This window comes from Zootoca vivipara, chromosome 4 (genome assembly GCF_963506605.1).
Source record: "Zootoca vivipara chromosome 4, rZooViv1.1, whole genome shotgun sequence".
NCBI classification, from domain to species: Eukaryota; Metazoa; Chordata; class Lepidosauria; order Squamata; family Lacertidae; genus Zootoca; species Zootoca vivipara.
Genome location: NC_083279.1, coordinates 31499746 through 31516718, shown reverse-complemented (window position 1 = coordinate 31516718; position 16973 = coordinate 31499746). Strand labels below are relative to the sequence as shown.

At 41.1% G+C, this 16973-nt stretch overlaps 1 protein-coding gene across 4 annotated transcripts; it reads right to left on the bottom strand.

The window, feature by feature from the left end:
- Positions 1-359: 359 nt before the first annotated feature.
- Positions 360-16843, bottom strand: LOC118084631 (regucalcin). Of its 4 annotated transcripts, none has more exons than XM_035114257.2 (8): positions 16320-16843; positions 15207-15388; positions 9471-9639; positions 7644-7826; positions 5227-5442; positions 4153-4290; positions 3110-3264; positions 360-1595 (listed from the first exon to the last, which is right to left on the bottom strand). In XM_035114257.2, the coding sequence occupies exons 3-8, from the start codon at positions 9631-9633 to the stop codon at positions 1545-1547; spliced, it is 906 nt and encodes a 301-aa protein (XP_034970148.1). In that variant the 5' UTR covers positions 9634-9639; positions 15207-15388; positions 16320-16843; the 3' UTR covers positions 360-1544. The 4 variants fall into 4 exon arrangements, with proteins under 4 accessions (XP_034970148.1, XP_060129455.1, XP_060129456.1 ...); XM_060273472.1 differs by having other exon boundaries at positions 15207-15367; XM_060273473.1 differs by having other exon boundaries at positions 15207-15344.
- Positions 16844-16973: the final 130 nt, after the last annotated feature.

Genomic DNA, 16973 nt, shown 5'->3' with positions numbered 1-16973 from the left:
AGCTGAACTTGGATGACTCTACAATATTATTTGTGATATTCATGAAGGACCTGGTGCCATAGTTCCACCTGTGACAAAAAATAAATAAATGCTTTCCAGAAGGGTAGCTTTGCACCCAAATTCATGTCTTCATATGATCCTCCTTGATTAATTGTAATTCTCAGAAATTTCATATTGCAGTCTCTTATCACCCTGCTGGCCTAAAACAGCACCAGGTAGATGATACCTTATACGCTACCAATCTTGCTACCATGCTTCAGGGGGAAGTTTTAATACAAGGCTGTTTATTGCTGAGGGAAAAAGCTGAGCTGGAAAAATCTATTTTCTCACAAGTATAGTAGCATTGAACCCCACTTAGGTGACAGTTTTTTTATTTTTTTATTTTTTAAATCCAATTAAAATAATTTCACCAAAGTTGGAAGGTATTTACCCCACCCCAACATTCCAAAACGTACTTCATAATAGCTTAAATGAAAACCACACATGCAAGCTGCAGGAGGGAGAAAATCAACTGGAAAGAAAATGTGACAGAGTTCTTTACATTACTTGTAAGTAAGGAAAATGTAGCAGAATCGAGTTTTGCATCCTTGTGATGTTTTCTCCAGGGCTCTGATGCTATGAGCAGACAGGTGCTGTCCCTAAATCTAATTGAGGGCAAAGAACGCACAGCTGAAAATTCTCTCTGATGAGAAGCAGGAAACACCAGCTGCTTTTCATTTTTAAAGGTTATAGTTATAAACACTCCATTCGCGTGATGAATAGTGCCTGTTTGCCTTTCACCTGTGATGAGGCTTTGTGCCACCTACTTTTAACAGGCCTGCCCAGTTACTAGCCAATTAATATTAGTTTATTCTTGACATTTACATGAGTTTCCTGGAATAATAGCTGAACTGTCAAATCATGTTTAAAATGCAAATCCTTTTAATTACAAGCTGAATTGCAGCCCTTGCTCTTTCTGACAAAACCCTTGTTCATTTCTATAGTTATTCATTTCCATGCACTGTAATTTAATTCACTCAATAACTTTCTTTTAATCAAAACATTGGTTGTAGGGAAACAGAACCACCTCCCTCTTTCCCAGAGCAGGTAAACAGGATCGACTTGTATAGTTTTCAACATAATCTTCTTTCGTATTAACATAGGTCCGTCCGCAGGGGCCAATTTTACTCTTAAGAATTCTAATGAAATTAATCAAGGGAATTAAAATGGAAATTGCTACTGGAAAGCGAATGTGACCTTTCAGCAAGCAGATGCTACAAACTGCTCTCTGCTTGCACAAAGAATTAATAGAGGAAGTTGATCTTTGCTTGATGAGGAACCACTGAAAATCCTAACATTCACATACAGTCCTAAGCTGCCATTTGGGGGGGAAACAAAAAAAAAAACATAAACATATGGAGAAGGGGAGAAAAACCAGTTATGGAACATTGCAGTACATAAAGGATATATAGGTAGCCTTCAGATAAGCATACAGGTTTGAAATTCATGCTTCTGTTGTCCACCATGGCTTCTGGCTGGGTTGAATATCGAGCACATATGAATATTTAACCAGTGAAGTAGTTTTGTGGGATGCCTTTCACACCCAGTCCTGTTATCTGCCAGAGAACAAGAAATAAGTCATAGATTGCTAGCTAAGGCACTTAGAAGGGGTGCTGTAAGTGCCACTGCAGGCTAGACTTTCTAAATTGGAGGTTAAAGTGAGAGAGTGTGTGTCTGTGTGTTTGTGCAGGCTGGTGCGTGAGGGGGTTGGGGAATAGTCCATCACGAGGACATGATTTCATCATCTGATCTGTCACTGCATACACTGATCCAGAGCTTCAATCCATTCATGCCACATTTGGCAGGCAGATATAAATCACCAGCCGCTGCTTAGAGCAAGAGGTTCTTAGGAAATAGAAAAATCAAGGTGTTATAAGGGGGGGAAACTGCTCCTTTTCCCTTTTCCCTTTTCCAAGAGACCGTATAGAGTCCTTATGTAGGTTCCCTATCGGTAGGAGAAAATAACAGATCTTTATTAAATTGTTGCAACATGGTGCTCACCATGGAGGGAGGAGGAACCCAGAAAAATGGTGTGCAAGCCCTTATACGTATATAGACCTTTGAAATTCCCACTCTGTAGCTCAAGGCCACCCCCCTGAAACATCATACATACATCACAGAAGGAGGCGGTCAACAGCAGAGGAGGCTGTCTACAGCAGAAATTCTGTCTGCCAAATACTTGATAATGGTCACTGATTGCCTTTTCTGGGCAGTTTGGCCATTCTTTTGTAATGGTAAATACCCAGTTCCTGAATCTGGTATGCATGTTGATAAGTGTGCTCAGCTTAACAGATACTTGCCAGATTGTATTAGAAAAGGGAGGTGTAAGCCCCTACAGTCCAAAGACAATTAGAAAGCTTTTTCGATTTCCTTCCTCCTTGCAGAGAAATATTTGAGGTCAATTTGGGAGAGTCATCATGCTTTCAGGACTGTTTTCGTGTACTGTTTCAGACATGTGGCTTGCTTATCTATCTATCTATTTATCTATTTATTTATTTATTTATTTATTTATTTATTTATTTATTTATTTATTTGTCTGCCTGGTACATTTATGAACATTTATTTTATATCTTAGACCTTATAATTCTCATAACAATGGCAAACTGCTAGACTGTCAGCTGCTCCGTGGGGTTCACCTAGGCCTCAGGCTAGGTACAGGTGAACTGCCAAGGCCTTGTTAGTGCGCACGCGCACGCACACACACACACACGTACGTGTCATAGCAGCAGTGAGCAGTCTGGAGTCTGGAGCCCAGACAAAGTGGCTATTAGAAGCTCATCTAGGATGCTAGATATTCATGGAGACAGGAAGGCACAACTACAGAAAATAAGACAGAGCACAGAAAAAAGGACAGAGTCCCGTTTCCCTCTGAGTGATCCGTCAACACAAATGCCTAAGAAATTATGAAAATTCAAGCCACACCATGTTGACTGTCGTAAACTCTGCTGGGCCAGGAGAAGGGGATTTCAGCACCCGCCTTTCCGCAATTTTACAAACTAATTTTACATTATTCGAATTCTGCTGAATGAATGTTACGCTTGGTTCATTTTACAAAGCTCAAATTGTTTACCTTGAAAATTTCCCCAGCCTGCGGTTCCTTGGCTAACGCATCGCTATCCAGCTCATCAGTGGCCGAAGTGACATACATTTCTGAATAATCTTTCCCTCCAAAGCAACAAGATGTGATCCTGGAAGCAGGCATCTTGACAGTCTGAATTCTTTTTCCTGCGTGAAAGTAGTTGAAAGGACAACCAAAGTATTTTTTTGGGGGGGGGGATCGTAACAAGTCAATTGTTACTCAATGCCGATCACCTACTTCCTCATTATGCTAAATGTGTAACATGCAGGTGTATATCCATTTTTTATTTAATTAAAAAATGGGCCAAGGAGCTCTGATTTTTATTGGAACCCTAAAATCCCTTCCCTCACTGACAGTGATTGGAAAACACACAAACAAACGAACAAAACACACATGCATGGCTGGTATCCTGAGGCATACATCAAACATTCAAATAAATTGCATAGGGTCCTCAGGTTTAAAAGGTACAGCCACATGGTTAGCCCAAATAGCACTCATTTTAGCCGCTTTGCAGTAATATTGTGATATCAGTAATATTGTGATATCCAATATCTCTTGATAAACCAAAGAGTGTATAACTCAGGAGCAATTCACACATTATGCTTTAGCATGGACATACAGCATAAATGTTAAAAGGGTGAACATACAAGAGACACAACTATGTTTTTGAACACTGGTATGAAATAGTTTATTATGTGTGGGTGACAGGTATTGGCCATTTGTTAGGGTTCACTGTTGGGTGACATCCTTTAAAAAAACAACATATATTTGCCTCTCATAGTCTGTAACCTCGTCGTGACTCAGCTCACTCCAGCAGAAGGTGAACTAATGACCCCAAATCAACAGAGAATCTCCCTTGCGTTTAATCCAGACAAGTATTTCCAGACATTTAATGGTGCCTGTAAATATTTAAAGAGGTCACTAAACTGGAGTTAGTCAAATAAAAGTGCTCCATTTGTGATCTCTTCTATATCTACCTCCCCCCACCCCCACTTTGGGGATCAAAAAATGCAGAGTCCTCATTAATCGTTTACCTGCTTCAGGGTCGATGCGGATCACTCGTCCACCATCAATACAGGCCACCCAGAGTTTCCCTTCTCTATCGATGCACATCCCATCAGGCATCGCCTCCTCTTTCTCCAACTTGTACACAGGCCTGCAACTGCAACGATCTGCATGAAGAATAAGGCAATCAGCATTTGAGTGCTTATTTTTATGCAGACTGTACTGTCTTCTTTTCAAATTTTCTGCATTTCAGAAACACTGCAAATTGCAAAAAAAGTTATTGGGCATGTTTGGGGTGTGTGGGTGTGGGTGTTGTGTGTGGGTGTGGGTGTGTGCGTGCACACACTCAATTTCACAGAGAATACTGGCCAAGCCTTTGAGTGCCTGTGGTACTGCTCCCGGCCTTGAACAGCATGTTCAATGATCAGGGACATTCCGTTTCAGAGGTCCAGAGACCCCTCGGCCACTTCCGACTTTTGAGGCCATAGGCATAAATTAAAAATGATGGCACACAAAAACAAAATAGGGCATGCAAAAAAGGAGTGAGACATCATTAAATATGACAAAATATCAGTGAACAAAAAAAAATGTTTTTTTTACCAAATCACATCTCTCATTTGCTTAAATTTGCATCTCTAAGCTGAGAGCATGTCATATTTTCGTCTGCTGCAGATGAGAATCAAATGCCAAAAAATTGATTTTCATGCTGAGTTGGATTTTAAGACACTTAACACATCCTTAGCACTTTACTGTTGCTTCCCAGGGCCAAAAGCAGATGTGTGTATATGAGAGAAAAATAAACATCGGTGTGTTCAATATATAGTTGTTTTCTGTTATTAATTAAAGAAAAATGCCGTATGTGACAATATGGCATATAATGGAAAGAAAAGGAACGGTCTGTAATAGGAGTGACTAAAGTTGCACCCTCCTCCAGAGTTTGGACTCCAACCAGCATAGCCAATCGTCAGAGATGATGGGAGTTGTAGTCCAACAATATCTGCAAGGCTTCACATAGGCTACCCCAATGGATAGGGTTGCCTTCCAATCTACTACCCAGTATTTCTTTAGCTATCGCAATAAACAGTTTGAAGAAAGAATGTTACCAATCATTCCTGTTCGCACGTCATAGTCGAAGGCATGCACGGCATAGGCCAGGCTATCGATGTAAAAGAAGGTCCTGTGATCAAGCGACCAATCCAGCCCATTGGAGATGTCCACCTTCTCTAACTGCTTCACGACACCACAATCAGGGAAGAGGGTATACAGAGCCCCCTGGTGCCTTGCTCTCACTCCAGGTGCTGTCTCTTCAGCCATGGTACCTAGGGGGTGGTCAGCAGAGGCACAGGTCAGGTAATTCTCTACTGAAGGGCCTCTTCAAAATGCACAAATAGCACTGATCCCACCCAAAGGTCAATCTCTTGACTAGTCCCACAACACCACCTGTCTAATGACCTCCTAGCTTTCCTAACAGCCTAGCGGCCTAGGACCCTCGTACTTACAGGACCGCCTCTCCTGGTATGCCCTGCAGAGGACCTTAAGGTCCACAAATAATAACAGTTTAAGGGTCCCAGGCCCTAAAAAAAGCCAGATTATCCTCCACAAGGGTCAGGGCCTTTTCAGTGATGGCACCAACCTGGTGGAATGCTCTGTCCCATGAGACTTAAGGCCCTGCGGGGGCACACATCAAAATAACAGAGTTACTCAGCCTGGCCTTCAGTTGAGCCTGATCCCCCATTCCTTTTTCCCTTCCCTTTTTTATGAGGAAACCCTTCTGGGTCCCCCCATTAAAACTCTTCCCTGGTCTCCTTGCTGGCCTTAGCAGGACTAACTTGGCCAGTTAGCGCTGGAGATGCTACATTGATGTTGTATTTCATGCTGTTTTTAAGCTGTTTTTAAGTCGTTTTTAATCAATGTTTTATATTTGTTGTTAGCTGCCCTGAGCCCAGTTTCTAAACCGGGAAGGGCGGGGTATAAATAAAAATTTATTATTATTATTATTTAGTGAGGAAGAGTGCAATCCTACGTTTGCTCAGGCATAAGGCCCATTGTGTATGATGGGACTCACTCAAGTGCATTGAAGATTGCAGCCATATATATATATATATATATATATATATATATATATATATATAGCCCTTGACACACATCATACATCATGCAATGGAAGCTGCTCCATTGCATGAACCATGAACCTCACAGTGCCCTCAGCCAGCTCCCCACCTGCCAGTCTTCTTACCGTACTTACTGATATTCCAGGTGGTTAAGTAGCTTAAATATGTTAATTTCAATGCATCTCTTCTGAGCATGACTAACGCTGGATTTCTAGCCTTTACTATGAACATTAAAATTTACATCAAACAATTAAAAAAAAAACACCCCGCCAATTTAGGTGAGACAAAATATAGGGTCCCTGGTCTTTTATTTTTAATTACCGGTAGCTACTTCCTAGCTGTGGTGAAAGGTTGAATTATAGTAATACATCATGTGTTTTAGTTAAAGCGTAAACAGTTCCACATTTCTTCCAGCAGCACCTTAAAGACCTTGGTCTTTAAGGTGCTGCTGGAAGGAATTTTTTTATTTTGTTTCGACTATGTCAGGCCAACACGGCTACCTACCTGTAACTAGTTCCACATTTGCAATTTTAAAAACAAAGAAACCTGAGGAATGCTATTTTACTTTTAAACTTTGATCAGAAAATGATTTTTCATTCTCATTAGCAGTTTGAAAAGATGTTTACTGCCTCTATATTTCAGTCACTTGTTCTTTTGCCTCTGAAGAATAGAGAAACTGAAGCAGTTCTCCCAATAGTCTGGGATGCTTTTACTGGTAAATGGATAATCGTTTGGATTTGTTCCTATCACCTGCTCTTTTAGTATACTGAAATTGGCTCTAATAAAAATTAATGTGGAGGCTGTAATTAAAATGCAGGGAATTGTTACGTAAACCTCAATTATTTGAAAGTCATTACATTTACATTCATGATATCTCTCCATAAATGAGTGGAAGTGACCCTATATAAATAGTCCAAAATCCACAGGAGGCCAGTACTTTTTATCTGGCTCAACCAAAAATAGTTAGCAAGCTTTCAACTTCTCAGACTGGATACTACTCTGCTATTTATTTTACATATATATTATGGATACTACCATACTTCTAATTCACTTTTTTTTTTTGCTGGTTGGGCAATTTTGATGGTTGCCATCAAGAATTTGCATACTTGGGTGTAGTCCTGGTCATCATACTGCATGTAGAATTGACTATTATTGTTGTTTATTAAATTTCTATACGACCCTATAGCCGCATGTCTACCCTGCTACTATAATGCAATATTTTATTTGGTCTTTTAATGTTGATCGCAAGTCTAATGTTGTTAGTTTTTTTTAAAAAAGAACAGGAGACCATTATTGTATACACAAGTGTATTAATATAGATTCATCAGTTTCATTAATTTTTAGACACATTCCAACCCATTAGGGCTATCTGAGCTCAGCATACAATTGCATTTAGATCAAATATATACCTGCAAAAAAAGAACCCCTTGGGTCTACTTTTCCATCATTGAATCGGTTGTTTGGTTTATCCTGTTCCACTTCAGTAATCTCAGTGACTACTTGATCTTTCCAGTTCAAGAAAGCAAACTTTCTTCCTAAAGCGATCACGTAGCCACCACTCTTGCGAAGGCCTACTGAGCCAACACGAGCTTCTGCAGGCAGGGAAAGAACAGGCAAGTTTACAAACCAGGGCACAACACACTGAGCACCCTTGATGAAGAAGTGCTCCAATGCAGAAATGAAGCCTCTTTGAAGGATAGTCACTGTGGGCCTCTCCAGAAGCTTTGGGCCACAACTCCCATCCCTGCAGCCAGCATATGACTGGAGAGAATGGAGCAATAAACTCAAACTATGTTAAGTGTCCATTCCACAAATCCCATTCCAGACTTGGGTTGGTTTTCATTTTGGCATGGGAAGTCCACAACATGTCATGGTCGCAATAACTCTGCATTAGTGATGGATTTGTACTGGACCATTCACATATCATACCACTCCAGAAGCTATTCTATTATGCTTCCCCAGTGTTATTGCATTATTGCTATTTACAGGGGCACTCTTTTTTTATAATTATTTTTATTAAAGATTTTCTTGGGTTACAAAGGTAGTCCAATGTCTCATTTTTTCCCCCATGCATCATTTTTACACATCAATTTTACTGACCTTTAAAGCCCTAAATGGCCTCGGCCCCAGTATACCTGAAGGAACATCTCCACCCCCATCGTCCAGCCCGGACACTGAGTTCCAACTCCAAGGGCCTTCTGGCGGTTCCCTCCCTGCGAGAAGCGAGGTTACAGGGAACCAGCCATAGGGCCTTCTCAGTGGTGGCGCCCGCCCTGTGGAATGCCCTCCCATCAGACATCAAGGAAATAAACAACAAACTGACTTTTAGTAGACATCTGTTGAGGGAAGTTTTTAATGTTTCATGTTTTATCGTGTTTTTAATATTCTGTTGGGAGCCGCCCAGAGTGGCTGGGGAAACCCAGACAGATGGGTGGGGTATAAATAATAAATTATCATCATCATTATTATTACTACTACACTGACTGGAAACAAAGTGGTAGGCTGCCTACCCAAAACATTCAGGCACACACAGTATTGAGAGCACAATCACGTATAATTGTCCCAATACATGTATAATATAGAGCAGGCATCCCCAAACTTCGGCCCTCCAGATGTTTTGGACTACAATTCCCATCTTCCCCGACCACTGGTCCTGTTAGCTAGGGATCATGGGAGTTGTAGGACAAAACATCTGGAGGGCCGCAGTTTGGGGATGCCTGATATAGAGGATACATGACCCCACCCCCACCCCTGGGCCTTTTAGCTTATAGCACAAGGCTGAAGCAAGCCTAATTAACCCATTTTCTATCTCTCTGATGAAATCTATTCCACCAACCCCCCCCCCCAAAAAATTATAATTATTATTATTTTGGGGGGGTTGTCCTACTTCTATTATGCTACAGCACAAGAGGGCAATAATGTGGTAACACTGAGGCCTGCATCTTTTGGTGAGATCTGGTTCAGCCCTAAGACCAGGCATCCCCAAACCTCGGCCCTCCAGATGTTTTGGACTACAATCCCCATCATCCCTGACCACTGGTCCTGTTAGCTAGGGGTCATGGGAGTTGTAGGCCAAAACATCTGGAGGGCCGCAGTTTGGGGATGCCTGCCTAAGACAGACCATGCGAAGCATCTGCCTCACTCTCACAATCCTTGGGCTGAGATAGCCATGCCTCGGAGTTTTCTTCAAGACCGAAACAATTCCACAAAAGAAAACGAAAATACTATTTCCTTACCCACAGACACACACTGAACTTCGTTGGTGACCGAGTTCCAGCGGCAAACTTTCTGTGCATTGATGTCTACGTATACAAGAGAATTCTCCCTTTCTTCCCACGTAGGGCACTCCCCCATCCTGTTCTTCTGCTTCACAACACTCTCGATTTTAATAGAAGACATGGTGATCTGTGGCAAAGAAAACAGACCGTACTGAACACGCTACAAAGCACATTATTGCCTTCAAGAGAATTCTGGGCACTGTAGTTTGTTAAAGGTTGCTGGGAATTGTAACTTTGCAAGGGGTAAACTACAGTGCCCAGAATTCTTTTAGGGAAATATATTCTCTCTCTCATATATATATATATATATATATATATATATATATATATATATGTAATATATTCAAATACTGTGGTTTGCCTCTCCCTTTCTTGTTTCTGTATAGGATTATAAACTAATCCTAAAATTAATCAGACTAATTTAGATATTCATTTCGAAATGAAATTTGGTATTATGCTGATTTAAAGCACTTACCAGCAATGACGAGTATAACCCAAGAATTCTCCGCTAAAGGCAGTTTTATTTCTTGCTCAAGCAGGAAAGGTTGCAGCAAGTGGTCAGAGAAGAAGAACAGAGGCTGAACCCTGATCTCTGTTTACATACAGCTTTTCATAAAATCATGGAACTGTACCGTATAGAGTTGGAAGGGACCACGAGGATCTAGTTCAATCCCCTGCAATGCATGAATCTTTTGCCCAAAGTGGGGGCACAGACATTTTATATTCATACAATTTAGACATGCAAGACACCCAGTGATAAAGTCTTGCTCCCAGCTTAACCACAAAGACGGATGTTTCCAACCTCAGCTAGCTAGGCATTTTCCTGTACCCATGTTTTAAAGGCCACGCCCTTGCACGCTCTTAAAACTTTCCTTTACACACCCCATGTGTCTTGCACTTTCTCTTTCCCTGTCTTAAGCTTGCATTTTGGCCTGATTACAAAGAGGATAATACTGTACATGATTATGGTGTCAACCTTCAACAAGATGCTGTTAGTCTTGCTTCAGTATAACAAAGATGGAGGTGGTCATGCTTTGGTTACAACACTTGTTATTGGTTACAACAGTTGTTGTTGTTGTTGTTGTTGTTAATACCCCACCCATCTGGCTGGGTTTCCCCAGCCACTCTGGGCGGCTTCCAACATAACATTAAAATACAATAATCTATTAAACATTAAAAGCTTCCCTAAACAGGGCTGCCTTCCGATGTCTTCTAAAAGTCTGGTAGTTGTTTTTCTCTTTGACATCTGGTGAGAGGGCGTTCCACAGGGCGGGTGCCACTACTGATAAGGCCTTCTGCCTGGTTCCCTGTAACTTGGGTTCTCGCAGCGAGGGAACCGCCAGAAGGCCCTGGACCTCAGTTATGAGAATGATCTTTTTCAATGACGCTAACAAATGTTTTGTTATGAAAAGCTTAAATTATATAAAATGAAGATAATGCTAAAACTGATAAACAAATGAGGGTTTTTTCAAATAAGATATGCTGTTATTTATTTTATATTTTTAAAAAACAAAAACCTTGGACTACATTGTAAAATGTGGGTGTGGGAATATAGAGATTCCAGATATTATTATTTTTAAAAAATATTTTAAATAGTATTAAAAATTCCCCCTGTCCTCCCTGGCACACCCTTCCACCTCACAAACACTCACATTTCTCTCTCTCTCTCTCTCTCTCTCTCTCTCTCTCTCTCTCTCTCTCTCTCTCTCTCTCTCACACACACACACACACACACACACAAACTCACATAGACACAGTCACTGCCCAGCTGTTCAGCCATGAGGTGGACAATAAGGTTACATAGGATATGCTGGGGCAGGGAGGGAGATTAGCAACATGGGAATGGGTAACTTGCTTGGTTCAGGAGCCCTGGAAGCCTCCAACATCACTCCTGATGCAGGCCCCAAAACTGACTGCTGTCCCTGAGCTGCTTAGCAACATGGGATGGGAATATTACTATTCCCGCCCACTGGCCAGTTGATGGCTGATCCACCAGCAGTGGAGAAAGGTGGGCAGGGCTTGACTTGGCTGCTCGTAGCCCACCTGTGTCCTAATATTATTAATTTTTTGCACTGTGTGCTTTTGAGCACCTTATTTTCAACCCATGTCCATGCAAAACATTTTCAACCCATGTCCATGCAAAACATTTTCAACCCATGTCCATGCAAAACATTTTCAACCCATGTCCATGCCAAATCAGCAAACAAGGATTGCATCACAGGCACCTGACTGCCACATTCTGTTTTATTTTTTTTATCTTCCTTCAGTTAGGCAAGAACTGATGGGGATGCAGGTACCCTAGTCCCTCGGTGTAGAATAATAGTTTGAGATTAGCAATTACCCATGTGCAGAATAATGTTGCTTTTCTCAATGCCTGTGGATGGCCTTGGCTTGGAAAAGAGAATGCCAATATATTCTCGGAGAACCTCCTAGTATCTTACAGGCAACAGGAAAGGCAAGAAGCAGTGAATTAAGGTATTGAGCAATGAAAGAAACCCAAGAACAATGTTCGGCACATGGCCGTGTTCTTGCTCAACCCCTGCTTAAATCGAAGCAGCTCCTTAAACTGACTCATTGTGTTCTGACACCTGCACTCCCAAGCCTTCTATAGATACATGCATTTTTAAATGACCAGCCTACTCAAATCAACTTCAAATATAATTAAAAATATGCAACAGCTGATCTTATCTGTGCTTGGAAGACTGCTGATAGCGTTTTAGAGCGAGTCAGCAGTCACATGAATCCAGAGGCATGACTTAACTCCAGAGGCTTTTCACAACAGCCTGTTCCATAATGCCAGCCATGGGATGCAGCTGAGCAGTCCCCAATTGAATAACATTTTCCTGAAGGGAAGTATTGACTGAGGTGGGCCTCAGAAGGGAGCTGAAGGCCTCAAGGAGATCTCCAAGCTTTCACAGTTAGCCCAGTTGGCACGTCATGGTAAACCATGGTTGATGGGATACTGTAAATGTGCCAAAAGTGCCTGCATTGTCCCTCCCTGCTAACACATAGGAGAAACAAACTATGATCCAAGGCTTAGCATTCTGTCCAAATAGGGGCTTGTGGTTTGCTTTGCTCAAACAAAGCACAATTAACGAGCCTCAGCTACAGTGAAACAAACCATGGTGCCCAGTTTGGATGTAATGCTAAGTCAAGGACTGTGGTTTGTTTTTCTGACATGTCAGCAGGGAAGAGCAAAGTAGACAAGACCGGCTTATTCATAGTAAACCATGGTTTATTGTGACATGTAAAGGTCAACTATTCGTTTTGATTTCTCACCAGGCATTCACACACACACACACACACACACACACACACACACACACAGTCCCACATAACTTTGGTGGCAGTCTGGATCCCTCAGGAAGAAACTTTTTAATGTGTCAAGTACTTAGGGTTACAATCCTGAAATCTGGACGTGCCTCTTTTAAAACTCATGATGCAATGAAATAAAAGACAACCATGTACCCACTCAATCGCTTTGACCAGTGGAACTAGCACTTCCAAAGGTGTCACATAATACCCGTTCCGCATTTGTAAGAACTTGATCATTTACTGCGGCAACGTATACCCTTTGGAACTCCCTGTCTATTGAGATCAAGCAGGTGCCTTTACTATACTCTTTTCTCCCCTGCACCTGCTAAAAACATTCCTGTTTAGGCAAACCTACCCAGATGCTTAGAAAATTGAGATAATTTAAATCTGCTTTAGTATTTTAACTTTTGCATGTTTTATCTTTTGTAAACCACTGGTTTTTTGTTTTTTTCAATCAAGCGATGTATAAATTTTATGAAATAGAATAAACAAATAAGCAAACAAATATCTCCAACCCATTCCCACCCTGATCCTGTTGGCAGATTCCCTTTATGCACTTGCTATGTAGCACTCCTGGAATCTCATTTATCCAAGCAGGTAAGAGAAGTGAGCAGGCCACCGAGGGACAGAAGCAGTTCTAACAGAGCTTTCCCAACTTTTCATGTCTGTGACACACATTTTACTAGCAAACCAGAGGTTAAACTGACCCCTTTCCAGCCCCGGGAGGAGCGTGGGGAGCATTCGCATGACACACCTACACACTGCAGCCGACACGCAAACGTGTCGCAACACACAAACTCTTGCAAAGCTCTTGAGTTATATCATTGCTGTGTGATGACAAGTCATCTTTTTCTACCATCACATTTTAGCAGGAGCTTGTCCTCTACTCTCATGTACACACCACCACCAACGCTATACTGACAGCCTTGTGTAATGACTACACATTACACATTTTGTGTAATGATTAAATTTTATTTGGAAATTAGTAACTGAACATTTACACTCGTGCACAATAGGCTTCTTCATTTCCTCCTGATTTCGTAAGTGCCGCATCCTGATGCAGTACCCATTGGCTCTTAATTACCTGTAATTTTCTTAGATTCTAATCCTAAAACTCTGTTCTCATCTGCCAAATTATGAACTAAGGCAGCAATATTGTTCTGCAGGGAGTTCATACATACAAAAGGACCATGGTATATACCACTTTGAGGTTTTATTAAAATCAAGAGGTATATAAACGTTGCAAAATAAACAAATAATACAGCCTGTAGATAGCTGAAATTCACACACACACACACACCGATATCTGCCCCAAATTATTATTTGTTCTGTCCGATTTATTTCAGATCGTTTGCACCTTTACATCTATGTGGCTTTGACCACCTTCCTCCCAGGTAAGTAAAGATATCCAGTAGAATATTCACACCCAAGCTGTGCTTTTATAGCACACGATTTCCTCCGATGTATACTGGAAACTGTAGTTTACCCCTAACAGAGTTACAAACTTGACCACTCTTAAAACTCTTAAGAAAGCCAATGAGAAAGTTAAATGCAATGTTGCATATTTAGGATATTTCCTTTCTGAATTAAACCTTTAAATCCGAAGTAATACTGATCTTACCGTACAGCGTTCAAAGCAGCCACTTTCTCAACTGAGGACGACCTGATTAATTTTTTGGGTTGTGTATGAACTAATATACTCTTGTTTTGTAGCGTGGAACCTGGGAACCTTAGTTCAGTGGTTTCTCAAGGATCACAGATGCAATCGTGGAGAAATAGAAAGTAAGTTTTATTGCTGAGCAATAGGCACAGTGGGATAATTCCTCAAAGACTGAGCAAAGAGTTATCAGCGCTCTAGGCTTTATATACCTTTCATGTATCATTACATATTCATATCCTGCAGCAAATTGAGCCAATAAGCAGGGACACAGCTCTTCCTGTTGTCCTTCCCCTTTTTCTTAGCATTTCTAATGCATACCCATATAAGGCACTTCCTTAACATACCCATATAAGGCACTCCTTCCTGAGAGCTGTGGTTGGTATTTAATACAAGGCAAAAAATCCCCTTTCTTATCAGGCATCCTGCCGGCCATCAAATAGAACATCCTGACCTTCTGCATAAAAAAAATCTTATCTGGTCTTGTGGGCTTGATGCTCAGAACATTCCGTAAAACAGCTAAAATACATTGCAAACAAAGAGCGAGAGACACAGAAAGCATAATTTTCTAATCAGGTACAATGGCAGGAATAAGGCACGTTATACAAAAAAAAACCAGATTAATAAAAATCTCCAGGTCCTTTCCTTAGGCCACCTTGCCACAGTTTGACTCCAGGTTCCCAGCCCAAAGGGAAGAGAAAAATAACTGTAGGGCGTTGTACCTGCTCCTCCCAAGAAAGCTGTTCCAGTTGTTGTGTTCTTGCCCAATCCTTTTCAAACCATATGAAACAGATCACAACTACGAAGTCCAATAATCTTCTGTTGAGAAAGCCTGGGGATGGGTGGTAGCTGTTTTTCCACTTGAGCAATGCAGAATGAAAAACTGAATGAAGACGAAAACAATCTGAGATGGTCAAGAACAACAGTTAATAGAACTTATTAAGGCAGCTGTGAAGATCATTGGGAACATGGGCTGAGCACCAAAGCTGGATTATTAAACAATTCAATAATTCTCTTTCACTGCTAAAAAGCTATCCTCTCCCAGCATGGACTTCTGCATGGAATTTAGAGGCCTCATTATGTTTGTTTATTCTTTCTAAATGAGAGAGTCAGTGTGGTGTAGTGGTTAGAGTGTTGGACTAGACCTGGGAGACCTGGGAGACCTGGCTTCACATCCCCACTTGAACATGAAGCTCACTGGGTGTGACCTTGCGTCAAACCCAGCCTCTTAGCCTAACCTACCTCATAGGGCTGTTGTGGGAATTAAATAAGGAAGCAGAGAACTACGTATACCTCCTTGAGCTCCTTGGAGAAAAGGTGGGATATTAATGCAATAAATAAAAGAAATGAATACTGTAAATAAATAATGTTGTGTAACTACCATACACCAGATCAACAGCTTGCAAATGATAGCCAATTTCTCTTTTTTTTTTTTGTAGTGACTGACCACTGCATACATCAGTTAAAAAAATGAAGGGTACTCTTATATTAATTAACTAAAGCAGCATCACTTTTTAGAAGTGATATTATTTGATACACACCCACAAAGGGTTGCCATTTGTCCATTTTGTCCCAGACATGTCCGGGATTCCAAGCACAACATTACCATCCGGGGTGGGGGGGGGTGGGATTTGTTTTAAATCGACAAAATGTCTCGGCTTTTGCAAACAGAACAAGGAAGTGCTCAACAACTTTGGTGTCCAGATTTTTCCTTCTTGAAATATGGCAACCCACACATACCCACTTCCTAAAATCAAATCATGCAGCATACTAGAGAGTGCAAATTTGTCTTTCCTTTTTGTGGGCAAATCTAATTCAATAGTGACAACACTCACCAGATTCCTAGGATCCAAGTCAATTTATTTTCAGGGTGCATGCATGGGAGTCGATTGCAGCCAACTGGTCCACTGCCTGCCTGCACGCAATCCAGTTTGGTTTGTGTGGGTGATAACAGCAGATCATATTCAATATGCAAAACAGGAAAAACGAGGTGCAGTGTTTGTCAGCGCCCAAATGCTCCTAAGTCTTTCAGGATTGGCCTTCCATATTTCTGCTGACGTAACAAATGTCAGGATGGGAAAATCCTTTTCAAATATACATGTATCTTCCAATGGCTGTAGCACATGGAAGCACTGGAAAGTTGTCCCTCACTGCAGATGTATAATGCAAAGAAAGCATCTAATTGCAAGGTTAAGAGAGAGATATGTTTTGTACACCTAAGATTACCAAGAGCAAAATCCAATTGAAAGTGGAATTTCCTGAAGGTCTGGAGAAACTGGAATTAACAAAACAAAACAAAAACCTTTCATTATAACAGAGGTTGTTGATTTGGAAAGAAACTGCAACAATTCAACCATTTTTTTAATTTTTTTTTTAATTAAACCTATGTGTCCCACCTTGCTATGCTTACCCAAGAGATGAGTTAAAGCTACATTCCTAAACACATTTTCCTGAGAGCAAGTCCAATTACTTAGTGGGGCTTACTTCTG